The 13,581-nt window shown below is 43.5% G+C and overlaps 1 protein-coding gene across 2 annotated transcripts in view; it reads right to left on the bottom strand.

Annotated features, from left to right (window-relative positions):
- NTN4 (netrin 4) overlaps positions 1-6,893 on the bottom strand; it is a 126,116-nt gene extending 119,223 nt beyond the window's left edge. The window contains exons 1-2 of one of the 2 annotated variants that reach the window (XM_058741728.1): positions 6,339-6,893; positions 2,984-3,513 (exon numbers count right to left, since the gene is read on the bottom strand). In XM_058741728.1, coding sequence (XP_058597711.1) covers positions 2,984-3,513; positions 6,339-6,393 — 585 coding nt within the window. In that variant the 5' untranslated portion in view covers positions 6,394-6,893. The remainder of the gene's footprint in view (positions 1-2,983; positions 3,514-6,338) is intronic. The other variant, XM_058741729.1, reaches the window with a different exon arrangement.
- Between the last annotated feature and the right edge of the window lie 6,688 nt (positions 6,894-13,581).

Below are 13,581 nucleotides of genomic sequence, written 5' to 3'. Positions count from 1 at the left end.
CAGTTTCCAAAGATAGAGATTGGGGATGTAGAGTTGTACTGCAAAATTAATTTGTAGCTCAGTACTAACTTATATTCCAAAGCAACACAGGAGAAGTAGGCAGTAATCAGTCCCAGGCAAGCATCCTCTGATCCTTGTCTTTGAAGAAGACTCTCTTCTACTCTCTAACTCAGGAGGCAAAGATTCATTCCCAAACCTGTGCTCTGAAAGGAAGAAATTCTATGATGGTTTAGAGTATATATGCAAAAACACTCTAGAGGGAACCAGATGGTCCTTGATTTTTTTTCTTGCCATTGAATTATAAGTCTGCTGAAATAACAGCTACAATGAAAAACAACTTTAAGAAGTTTTTTAATGTTTATTTATTTATTTTGAGAGAGAGGAAGAGAGAGCATGCCAAGGAGGGACAGAGAAAGAGGGAGAGAGAGAATCTCAAGCAGGATCTGAGCTGTCAGCACAGAGCCCCATGTGCGGCTTGATCCCATGAACCGTGAGATCATGACTTCAGCTGAAATAAGAGTTGGACACTTAACCAAATGAGCCACGCAAGTGCCCTGACCCCCCAATTTTTAACTGGATATAAAGGTGACTAAAACTGGAGATCAAAGGTGAAATATCTAACGTAAATTTTAGTCTCTCTCTGCTTGAAATTTGATGTAATAACCATTGATGACAATAAGTAGTTTGGCTTTAAAGAAGATTTTGCTTCCACTGTAAGTTAAATAAATGTTACTTTAGTCATCGCTAAGTAATTGCTGGGCCATTATAATACGGTTAATGTGATATTTGCTAAGCAAGCATGCCTGCCATCTGGTTACTGAAACTGTATTTTTGCTACTTCCTAGGTACACATGGCCCAGTAGCACTGAGATGTAGGGAACCGATATGAGCATGTGGATCAATTCCAAAGCCATTCATTTGTTTGCAACACAAAGTGTTCTCCACATAAGAAAACAATGAGTCTAACTTATCTGTTTCTTTCCTGTCTGGTATCTTTAAAAACGTCCATCATGACAGGGTGCACACGAGTTTACAATATGAAGCCAGCTTTAGAGACCAAGAAGAAGAATGAAACACAGTCTGTAGGCTATTTGTGCCACATCCCACTTGGTTCCCCTGCCAGCAGCATGGGGCCTGGTCTGCAGGGAGCACACAGAAGAAGGAGGTGGGTAATAAGGCAAAAGTCCATAGGTGTCTATGGTAGTAGGAAGAAGAAATTCTCAAACCTGCTTTTTCATTAGGCCCCTCACAAGCAACCCTTTCCCCAAACCAAAGGCAGGATTACTGACACTGACTACAGTGCCTGGCACATAGTAGGGGCTCAAAAAATGTTCACTAAGTGCAATCATCTGGAAAGTCTGTGAATAGTAATACAAAGGACTGCTAGAAGGCAGCTTATCTTAGTATTTGTAGCCATTAGTACTACAGGCATGGGACATATGCCTCACACCCAGTCCAGGCTTCCTCAGCCTTGGTGCTATTAACATTTTGGGCTAAGAATTCTTTGTCAGGAGTGGGAGTGGGGTGCTATCTTGTGCACTATAGGAGGTGTAGCAGCATCCCTTTCCTTCACCCACTACATGCCAGTAAGTGTCCCTCCCTGCAGCAAAAATGTCTTCAGACATTGCCAAATGTCCCCTGGGAGGGGGCTTGGTGGGGGGTGGTGGCAAAATCACCCCTAGTTGAGAACCACTTATTTAGTCTGTGTGTTCATGATATGTACCAGAATTATAAAGATTATATTCTCTCTTCTCTTTTTTCTGAATCAATATTTTAAAAATTAAATTACATTTTATTTTATTTTAATTTTAATTTTTAAGTAAACTTTACACCCAATGTGAGGCTTGAACTCATGACCCTGAGTGAGCTCTACCTACTGAGCCAGCCAGATACCAGTCTAAATCAATATTTCTTTCTTTTTTTTTTTTTTTAAAGAAGCATCATGGGGTTTTTTTTGTTTTTTTTTTTTTTAATTAAGGGGGGGGAGGGGCAGGGAGAGAGGGAGAAGGAGAATCCTAAGCAAGCTCGGCAGTGTCAGCACAGAGTGCAATGTGAGGCTAGAACCCAGGAACTGAGAGACCATGCCCTGAACTGAAATCAAGAGTTAAGAGTCGGATGCTCAACTGAATAAGCCATCCAGGTGCCCCTGAATCAATATTTCTTGATCTCATGAAGGTATTTTATGCTCTTAACTTGTTTTCACTTAACTTAGTTTTCTCTAAATGTTTTCATAATGCTCTGGGGAACGGGGGAGGGAAACTTCCCAGGTATATCCATATATTCCTAGGTATATCTTATTAAAAAGACTTGTTTCCCCTTTAGGGAAGGGGAAATATGAAAAAAGGAGAAAACATTCTATACAGAAATTGGACTAGTAGCTAAGGAAGCTGTTTTGCAAAATGAGACTGAGACAGTTTTGAGTCCAAAAAGAACTTTTATATCTTAAAAGAAACTACCTTCATTTGTTTACTATACACTCTTGTAATCTTACCAATAAAACTCTTGTTATACAAAAGTATCCTGACAAACAGATTTTTTTTCTCCCTTGGCTTTATTTTTATTTACTTCCTATTTATGTTAACAGTTTCAGGAAGATACCAGCATGTGTGGACCCCAGGAACAGGCAGTCTCAGTAAGTCTTGCCCCTTCGGAAGCACAGTGAGTAGACCCGCTAACTGAAGAAATTATTAGCCTTTCAAACCTCTAAGATCGAGTGAGGATGTTGTGTGTCTACGCTTTCTTCAAATTAAAAAAAAATTAAAACCTTAGAATTCCACCTTAAACCCAGCCAGTGGCCAACCTGCTTGAAAATGACTACGCGTCCATATCTAAGGGTGAGAAATAATTTATGACAAATAAAGCTCATGAAAAATTCTAATTTCATTCATGTTGCTACAAGTATACCTTCATGCTTTAAAAAAAATGTGGGCTGGTAACATTTTTCTACCTTACTTACAGTGTAGAGTTAAACGTGTGCTCTTACCTCTCCTCCAGTGCACGGAAAGGGATTGGAGTATCTCGAAGTGCAAATCGCTCCCTTCTTGACAACATCATCTTCCAAGCCAAACGTAGCCGAGCAGTTCGTTGCAAAGTACTTGTAAGGCTTCCACGTCTTCCCAAAGTCCTGGGAGCGGTCCAGCACCATGGCTGCTGGCCTGGGGGACTTGAACACCATAATGAGATGAGTGAAGTAGAATTCGGCTTCCAGGTCTAACTGGATTTTTTCTCTGTGCACATCCTCAGCGGACTGCCACCACGTGCGAGGGAACCTGAAGGATGAGTCTGCCATGGCAGCTGGCAGGTGAGCCACGTGAGGCTGGGCGGCATTGCATTTGTCACATTTGGGCTGCCGACAAGTCAGATCAGCGTTCTCACTGTAGGAGCAGTACAGCTCAGTGGCGTTCTGACCACAGGTGGTGTCTGCCCAGAGTTTTCTCCCTAAAGCCAAATTTCCCATCCGAGGGTTGCAGGCTTTTTCACAGCGGGAACTCACTCCAGCTACTCCACTCAGTCCTAGGGAAGGGAAAGCATATGTTATTCAAGACAAACCCATCTGGAAAGCTCTTCTGTCACCCTAGTCTGTCTTCGACAGTCAAGTTACCCCCAAAGAGCTTAAGACTTCTGGTAAAGCGGAAATTCTACCAAATTTGGGCATGGATACGGTTCTGGATTGATACATACAAGCATGTGAGTGTGCATGTGTGCGTGCACACATTTCATGTTTGGTTATAAAATTCACATAAAAGGGAAAAATCATTTCAGATAAAGGGCGAAGGGAAGAGAAATGGAAACACTGGGGGGAAAAATGGGCCTCAACCTTTTAAGTACTTTGCTTTCTAAATGTTCTCTATATTTGAAATACACTTCTTTGTTTTGAAGCCATGACTTAAATAATACCAAAAAACAATAGTGTGTTTAAGATCACCCAATTTAGTCTTTCAAATATAATTTAAGTTCTTAGCATTATGTAACATGCTTATTAGAAGACATTAAGGAGGAAATATAGAATTCTATTATATTTTTAAGCCAAAAATGTGAGGGAGCCAATTCCCTAGGAAAAGCAATAGGAGATACTTAATCCGTATCCAATGGGATCTCACTTCAGGTAGCAAAGCTAGACATCACTGAAGCTCAGATGCATAATGTCTATTTTTAATATTTAGTAAATATAACTAAGGGAAAAAAAACCTCTCTCAACTGCCAAATGGCAGAAAGGCCTATTTGACATGCTCTCTGCCTCTCTTGAGTGCTGCAACCTATGACAGGTTATATAGTCGTTGCCTGTTTGCTTAACAGGAGAATGTGTACAGTCTGGCCGCCACTAACAGCACCTTTAAACATTATCTGTGAACTAAAACACCTTCTTAAAGAAACATGTGCTTCCACCCAAACAAAGGTCCAACAGACTTTAATGTTTCAAAATTACTTAAAATGATAAACATTATCCACTTATTAACATCCTGACTACATATTTTAATCCTTTAATTTGGGTTTGTCATTTTAATTATGAATACCCTAAGCAAAATCATCTATTTTAAAAGTTAAAACAGAGAAGGAAAGAAGGAAAAGGAAGTTAAACCCTAAATTCTGGCTAATTGAATGTTTCTGCTACTTAAGAGAGAGCACCTCCGAACTATTGTCACTGTACTGTTGGAGAAGCCAAATGACAGCTTAGACTAAAACAGAGACATTTCACATGCTGACTGACAACCACCAGCCCCACATAACCTCTGCAACCAAAAGAAAGGGCTTCCTTAGGCATATGTTTTAAATGGCAAATTCAAATGTGCATTATGCCTAGACTCTGCTTGCCACTGTTCTGATTAGCTGGGCAACAGTTGCTTGTGGCCAGGATCACCCAAACACACAGTGTGCTATGACTCACCTGTAAAGCATTTCGGGGAAAATCATATACTGCCCGTACAAGTATTTTTGACTTGAAACACTTGCCTTGTGATATTTATTTACAACCTCTTGATTGCTTGCATGTTTTTGCCATAACATGGTTTGAAAAGGGAAAGGTTCAATAAAGTTCACTTTGTGGTCGGGGGAGCATGTGTGAAGTGCAGGCAGGGGTGCACGTGTACTCCTGTACTCCTAAGAATTCAAGTAAAACCTTAGACCTTTAAGGGCTCCTTGGGGAAGTATTGAATACTTTTAAACGCCTCCGAACTAATAAGTACAGAAAAGATTGGAGCCAGATAATCGGTGGACAAAAATACTTGGAAATCCCTAAAGAAATGACTATTCAAGTATAGCAAGGATGCTCCTATGAGTCACACTGATTTGGGGTGAAGATTCTAAAACTTTTTTTTTTTAACTGTGTGCCAGCGTCTCTGGGGGCAGAGGAGAAGAAGCCTTAGGGAAGGTACAAGTGCGCCGATGCTCTCTACCCACCAGTCGGTCCCTCCAGCCCACACTCCCCTTTCTAGAGCGAATGAGAAACGTTTGAGAGACTGGATGGCTGAAGAGTCCCTCACTTTCTTTCCTCCTCACACCCTGAGCTGCGCTAACCCCTAACTGGAAACCAGGTGACCCGTACGGGGGAGGGAGAGGAACGGAAGAGGCTCCCGAATTTAGAAACGGCGCGCTAGGAACCGGTGGCCAAGGGCAGCCCAGGAAAGCCGGGATGGGAGTAGGAGAGAGAGCCTCTGACGACGCCTCTGTAGGTCATCCAGTTACCGTGACTGGGAGCAGACCCGCCTCCGACCTCCCACGGAGCCTCAGCCAGGGTACCAATTCCCCAGGGGCGGCCAGCCAGCTCCGTTCAACACAGGGCGGTCACCACCTATCTCCCCAGCCCGGCGTCTCAGTGCGTTCCAGCCACTGCCACTGTGAAAGGGCACACACCCCGCCCAGGTGTCCCTACCTGGTTCCCTAGTGCCCAGCGTGAGGCCAGGGACCTCAGGGTTAGCTCTCACCCAGAGGGCGGCCGCGGCCCACGCGCGCCCAGGGTCGCTGGGCCATCCCTCCCCATCATTCCTCAGGCCATGAAGTGCCGGGGGATGGCGAGCTTGGTCCTTTGTTCCCTCACAAAGTGGAAAGGCAGTTTTTTACAAGCCCAAACCGAGAAAGAAACCAAGGCCGTGGTATCTCCGGCAGGGCGTACCCAGGATATCGGGTTAGCCAAGGGCATGTGTATCGCAGTTGCAAAAAAATCAATAGTATTTGAAACTGTGGAGACCCAGGGAAAAGAGGCGGAACATGGCCACTCATTTCATCCTCGGGAGCCGAGCTTGGCGCTCCCAGCCCGCACTACCCTGCACCCCCGAGTCCCGAGGTGGGGAACAGAAAGAGCGAGGGAAGGAGGGTGGGGGCCCTGCAGCGTCACCACCCACCTGCGGCCACCGCGGAGCAGCCCCAGAGCAGCAGCAGCCGCGCGCAGCTCCCCATGGCCGGGAGGAGCCGGGAGGACCGGGGCCGGGCGGGTGCGGGAGGGAGCTGAGCCCTCTCGGCTGTGGGATGAAGCGCCAACAGTCCTCAGGAAGAACTGGGGCTCTTTATTTCTTCCCCCTCCTGGGGCGCCAGGCTCGGTCAGCGGGCGCCGGCGGCTGGGAGCCGCGGGCCGGGGCCGCGCCAGGCGGTAGGGTGACCCTCGCACACCGGCCTGGAGGGGCCCGGGCACCTCGGGGGCGACGGGAGCCCCCGGACCATAGCCGGCCTGGCCGCGCTGCCCCTGCGGAGCGGTCCCGCGGGCTCCTCCGCCGCTAGCCCGGGGCTCAGCACCCGCAGCAGCCGCTGAACTTTGCGAGACCTTTCACTTCCCGGCCGCCGCCGCCGCCGCCGCCGCCGCCGCCGCTGCTGCCTCCCGGCCGTCCTCCGCCGCTTTTACCACCTCCTCTTGCTGCTGCGCCTCGGTCTCGTCCTTCTCCATGGGCAGTTCCATGGGATGCATTTTTATTGCACCGACACCGCGGCGCTCCGGTGCCAGCCCTCCCCTTGCACCTCCACCCCTTCCTCCTGCCCGCCCCCCGCGCTCGCTTGACAGCCGGGGCGGTGCAGCCTGCGCTGCCGGGTCGCCGCCGCCGCCGCCGCCGCCGCCGCCCGGGGAGGGGTCCCCTAGCCCAACGGGCCGCCCCCGCAGCCTCCTACCAGCTCATCCCACCCGCCTTAGCCCCCACGCGCACGGGTCACCTCGGCCCCCAGCTTTCCTCGTGCCCCTCCCGGCGCTCTCCCTGTAGCTCCCTGCGTGACCCCCCTGGTGCCCTCCAGCACCCACAGGCCTCTTCTGGGAAGCAGTCTCCCACCTTCTCCCGGAACATTCCAGAGAGCAGTTGACTCCCTCTTGATCAGGTCAGGGCATGCCAAGGGGCTTAAAAAACCGCGAAACAGGCTAGCGCCTACTTCCCACATCCCCCAGCAAAACAAACCCTGCTCTCCACTCCCCATGTCCGCCACCCCTTCTCCTGGAGTCTCACGATCCAGGAAGGGAACCCCACCAGCCCTGCACCGGGCTATGGGCTTTGGAGAGCGCACTAACTGCTAAATGGCCTTCGCTGCTTCTCTGCTGCCTTTGGGGGGCGGGGGAGGGCATCTCGACTAAATAATCAATGCTTGCTTTATCCGAGGTGTATCCATTTTGATGTAAAAATGTGCCCTCTAACTCAAACTCAAGGTGCCAAAAGAAAAGGGTCAGAGGATTAGCTAATGGGCAGTTTAAAACATCCTTGTCTAGAGGCAAGGGCAATTCAAAGAGAAAACTGGTCTTTCCAAGTACTCTCATTCCATATACGCTGTGTTGTGGTGTGTGTGAAACGACGTTGTGAATTAAGTTAAGGCAAGCAATTTAGCAGCAACCAGAAGCAGCTAAATGTGGATAGGATTGCTCAGGACTGCTGCTTATGGAAGGAGATTACATCGCACTGGAGTCTGGGACATTTGCAAGCACTATGAAAATACCATTCTATGCACACATCCAGGGGCTAGGCAAACGTTGAGTAGAAAACCATGTTTTATTGCTGTGTTCATTTTGTGTCTTTGAATATTTTCCAGAAAATTACGTTACAGAGACCATTCAGTTGTGTGTTACTGATGATGACAATTCAGTTTTGGGTCTCATGCACATATTTTTCAAGACTCACCTGGGGATATATAAGAAGTTTGTATCTCCCAGGAAGAAATGGGATGAGATCAGCTTCATCCACTTGGGAGGCATTAAAATTATTCTTCTGACCAATACTGGGGAGTGGCAAAAGGTATGGGGCAGCAATTTGTATAACACTTTAGAAAATAAGCCTTTTGAGTTTTCAAATATTGGCAACGTTGGGACTTCCTTCACGTCTTATGGCTATGCTCCCATTGGAGTCACTGAAACACCTCTCTAAATTATTCTTTTTACCAAATAAATGCTAGGAAATTATAACAGTCAAGGAATTGTGGCACCAATATTAACCTAATAGCCAAAGCAAATGAAGGAAGGAAAGAAAGAAAGAAAGAAAGAAAGAAAGAAAGAAAGAAAGAAAGAAAGAAAGAAAAAGCACATTTATCATTAACCTGAGTCTGCTGTATTGAGGCAGAACTTCTCATTACAAATTTCAGAAACATTTACTATATGCACCAATCCTGCCTTGAAAATATACTTCCTTGATTGCTCTATAACTGATTCTTGTTCCCTTTAACAAGACAATGGCAAAGCAGTCTTTCATATTTAGTCCATACAAAACATTATTGTGTTTTTCTTATATTCTTATACTTAACTGAGAGCACCTGCTAGATATAACAAATTTTCATTAAATATTTTTTATTGAGTTATGTTAAAATTATTGCTATATACTAAGAACAGGGCTAAGAAGAAAACTAATGAAACCAGAATGATTCCTCATATTCTAAAGGAACCTGTACCCTTTATACCAATACCTTCCATACAAGCAGCTCAGGAGAGAAAAGTAATTAGCATTCTAATCAATTTCATTTGGTTATACAGTCTAGCTATAAATTTTATTTCCATTTTGAAGAAGCTGTCCAGGGGAAGTTTAACTACATAAGAAAAATTGGGGTGCCTGGTGGCTTAGTCCATTAAGCTTTCGACTGGCTCAGGTCATGATCTCGAGGTTCAGTGAATTAGAGCCCTAGATAGGGCTGTGTGCTGACAGCTCAGAGCCTGGAGCCTGCTTTCAGTTCTGTAACTCCCTCCCTCTCTGCCCCTCTCCTGCTTGCACTCTTTCTCCAAAACAAATAAGCATTAAAATTTAAAAAAAAATAAGGAAAATCATGCTCAGTAATGAGTTGTATGTCATTGCTTATGATTATTTTATAAAATTTCAGTAATGTTTTCAGAATTTTCTTTTTTAATTTTATGAATTAGTAGGAAGCTTAGAAAACCTATGAAATTTCAATAACAAGTTTCCAGAAGCCACATATTTGACAAATTAAATCTAGAATACTCCCAGGAATTTGGAAGAAAGCTAAAAGGGTTGTTAAGAACTAAAATAGATGGCAAAAAGTCCATGCACTAAAGACCTTATTCATGGGAGAGCTCTTCAGATGTTCACTTAAATTATTCATGCAATGTTAATAAGTTTGGTTATGCTGTTTTCTTAGACCACAACATATTAGAAGTAACAAATTAGAATGAAGTGGGATGACATTAAAACAAGGAATGAGTTGAGGCAAGCTGGTAATAAGGAGAATGAGAGAACTATAAAAAGTAACCATAAGGACAAAAAAATACACAGCAGTCTAAGTGAGGCCTTTCAGTGCAGAAGCAAAGCACCAAAAGGCTGAAAAGGTATCACCCTGTTATAACTTATCACAATGAGTCAGGTTCCTGATGGAATCTAGAATATTCAACATCAGAGAAGACCTTAGGGATCTTTGAGCCTAAGCTTACCCCATAGGAACCCTTTGAGCCTATGCTTACCCTCTTCACAAAATCTCTGTCTAATAGTCATCCAGCTTCTGTTCTAGAAACCTCAGTAAACAAAAGCCTCAAAAGCAGTCCTTTTCATTTTTGGTAGTGTTCTATATAACCATGACATCTCTCTTCTTAAAATTCTACTATGTTCAGGGGTGCCTGGGTGACTCAGTCAGTTAACCAGTCAACTTCAGCTTAGGTCATGATCTCAGTTTGTGAGTTCGAGCCCCGCATCAGGCTCTGTGCTGACAGCTCAGAGCCTGGAACTTACTTTGGATTCTGTGTGTCTCTCTCTGCCCCTCCCCTTGCTCCCTCCCTCTCTCTCTCTCTCTCTCAAAAATAAATAATAAACATTACAATTTTTTTTAAAAAAGCTCTACTTATGTTCATAGTTTAGCTTTCTGCAATTATACAGAATAGGTCCAATTTCTTTTCTGATAGATATTCAGAGACTTGAAGTCAAATTTATACACACACACACACACACACACACACACATATATATACATATATATATAATTTATTGTCATGTTAGCTAACATACTGTGTATACAGTGTGCTCTTGGTTTTGGGGGGGTAGATTCCCGTGATGAAGTCAAATTTTATTGCTCCTCTTAACTATTCTTTTCTCCAAGTGTTTAATAGTCCATTTGGCATGATTTTCAAAACTTTCACCATCCTAATCCCCCCTTTCAGATATACTACAATTTGTCAATGTTGTTCTTATATTGTGCATCTAGGACTCAACTCCAGGTTTATCTGTATTGGTGTAGAATAAAACAGAACTGGGGTCCCTTAACTTAGGTCTAAGGCTTACGTTTCTGTAGCCTAAAAATGCATTAGCAGCTTTGTGGTGTCGGCTGATATTATCCTTGAAGCAAATTAAAATCCCCTTTTCAAGGCAAGGGAATTAAAAGCAAAAATGAACTACTGGGACCTTATGAAGATAAAAAGCTTCTGCACAGCAAAGGAAACAACCAACAAAACTAAAAGGCAACCAACGGAATGGGAAAAGATATTTGCAAATGACATATTGGACAAAGGGCTAGTATCCAAAATCTATAAAGAGCTCACCAAACTCCACACCCGAAAAACAAATAACCCAGTGAAGAAATGGGCAGAAAACATGAATAGACACTTCTCTAAAGAAGACATCCAGATGGCCAACAGGCACATGAAAAGATGCTCAACGTCGCTCCTCATCAGGGAAATACAAATCAAAACCACACTCAGATATCACCTCACGCCAGTCAGAGTGGCCAAAATGAACAAATCAAGAGACTATAGATGCTGGAGAGGATGTGGAGAAACGGGAACCCTCTTGCACTGTTGGTGGGAATGCAAATTGGTGCAGCCACTCTGGAAAGCAGTGTGGAGGTTCCTCAGAAAATTAAACATAGACCTACCCTATGACCCAGCAATAGCACTGCTAGGAATTTACCCAAGGGATACAGGAGTACTGATGCATAGGGGCACTTGTACCCCAATGTTTATAGCAGCACTCTCAACAATAGCCAAATTATGGAAAGAGCCTAAATGTCCATCAACTGATGAATGGATAAAGAAATTGTGGTTTATATACACAATGGAGTACTACGTGGCAACGAGAAAAAATGAAATATGGCCCTTTGTAGCAACGTGGATGGAACCGGAGAGTGTGATGCTAAGTGAAATAAGCCATACAGAGAAAGACAGATACCATATGTTTTCACTCTTATGTGGATCCTGAGAAACTTAACAGAAACCCATGGGGGAGGGGAAGGAAAAAAAAAAAGAGGTTAGAGTGGGAGAAAGCCAAAGCATAAGAGACTCTTAAAAACTGAGAACAAACTGAGGGTTGATGGGGGGTGGGAGGGATGGGAGGGTGGGTGATGGTATTGAGGAGGGCACCTTTTGGGATGAGCACTGGGTGTTGTATGGAAACCAATTTGACAATAAATTTCATATATTTAAAAAAAAATCCCCTTTTCAGGGGCGCCTGGGTGGCTCAGTCAGTTGAGCGACAAACTTTGGCTCAGGTCATGATCTCACGGTTTGTGAGTTCTAGCCCCGCGTCAGGCTCTGTGCTGACAGCTCAGAGCCTGGAGCCTGCTTCTGATTCTGTGTCTCCCTCTCTCTCTGCCCCTCCCCCATTCATGCTCTGTCTCTCTCTGTCTCAGAAATAAATAAACATTAAAAACAAATCTCTTTTTCATATATTGATGTCTTAAAGAGTTATTGATAAAAGATAAAATACATTTTGTCTAATCAGAAGAGTTCTATTAAAATACATTGAAGGTGGTAAGCATTCAATAAATATGAGTTTAAAGAAAAAAATCAACAAACTCAGATTGGAAAATTGGAAAAATGGTGAAAACTTCTAAAAACAACTGTTGGTCCTGAATGGGATAAGTATCTATTTTCTGGGAAAAAAAAATCACTTCTATGGAAAATTTGACCCTTCAACAACACTGTATACATGTGGTATTACTATACATTTGCAAAGAAAGGAAGAACTTGGCAATGGTGATATTTTTAGTGTACCTAGTATCTTTCCTCCGTGAAACTGTAAACATGATCTCATTTATCCTTGAAGCATCAGTGTGAGGGAGGGAACAGAAATAGTTGCGTGCATTTACAGAGAAAGTGATATGAAAGATATAAGTGCCAAATTTAGATCATCCAATAAATATACACTGGAGATAGAACATGGTTTCCAGATTGGGAAAAAAAAATCATTGTTTATCCATCAATTTTCCATGAATACTATCTTACCTCTCTTGGAACTAGAAGACTACTGGGAGAAAATTAAATGGAGAATTCTTTCCATTGAAATAATCCTATATTTTGTTTCCTACCTGGTCTATGCACTTTAAAAGCATCATCTTGGGAATTTCCTTAAGCTTTAATCTAAGCCTCCTGCCACTGGCACTGTTTCTTATTTCATGTGCTTCCTGGCTACAGCTGCTCATTCCTAGGAAGGGAGTGAGAGCCTTTGAAACTACATGTACTCTTCCAGGAAGGTAAGCAGTACTTTTCTTAAAAAAAAAAAAAAAATGCACGCATGCTCTCTCATGTTTAAATTAATTATATGGAGCCTAGAAAGTTCGAACAAACAAGAGCAGTTTTGTTGTTGCAGAGATAGCTACTCTGGACAGTACTGTATTGACACAAATTTTAAACGCTTTCTCCTGTAAGTGGCTCTTAACTAGAACTTTCCGTACATACTGCTATTTCTGACACTGATGAAAAGATGTCAGAGACAAATTATTACTCTTTTAACTGTAAGAAAATAGACAAAGAAACAATTACTAAAGGCCCCGTGAGGATCCAATAAACAATATGGATGAATCCTTCCATCCATTTGTGTCTTTTACGTAATAGTGTTGTGGTTAGGAGCATGGACTGGTCTGACTCCCCAGGTTTGATCCTGGCCCTGCCACCTACTAGCTGTGTGACTGTGGGCAATTTATTTAACCTGTATGTGCAACTATTTCCACAGCTGCCATATGGCAATCATAATAGCACCTAATTAATAAGGCTATTGTTAATATTGAATGAGTGAATATTTATGAAGTAGTAGGCAAGAGCAAGACACAGGAAACACTTTAAGTTTTGTTAAATACACATAATAGTAAAATACAAATCCATCACGTGCATACACTCTCTTTTGACCTGCTCTGGAATTTCATCCTCAAGTTATATAGAAATATTTAATAGGCAGAAGCTAAACCATTGTCCTGGCTTAA

The sequence above is a fragment of the Neofelis nebulosa genome, chromosome 8 (assembly GCF_028018385.1).
Source record: "Neofelis nebulosa isolate mNeoNeb1 chromosome 8, mNeoNeb1.pri, whole genome shotgun sequence".
In the NCBI taxonomy this organism is placed as follows: Eukaryota; Metazoa; Chordata; class Mammalia; order Carnivora; family Felidae; genus Neofelis; species Neofelis nebulosa.
Note: the sequence above shows the minus strand (reverse complement) of the source record. Positions and strands in the feature narration are given on the sequence as shown.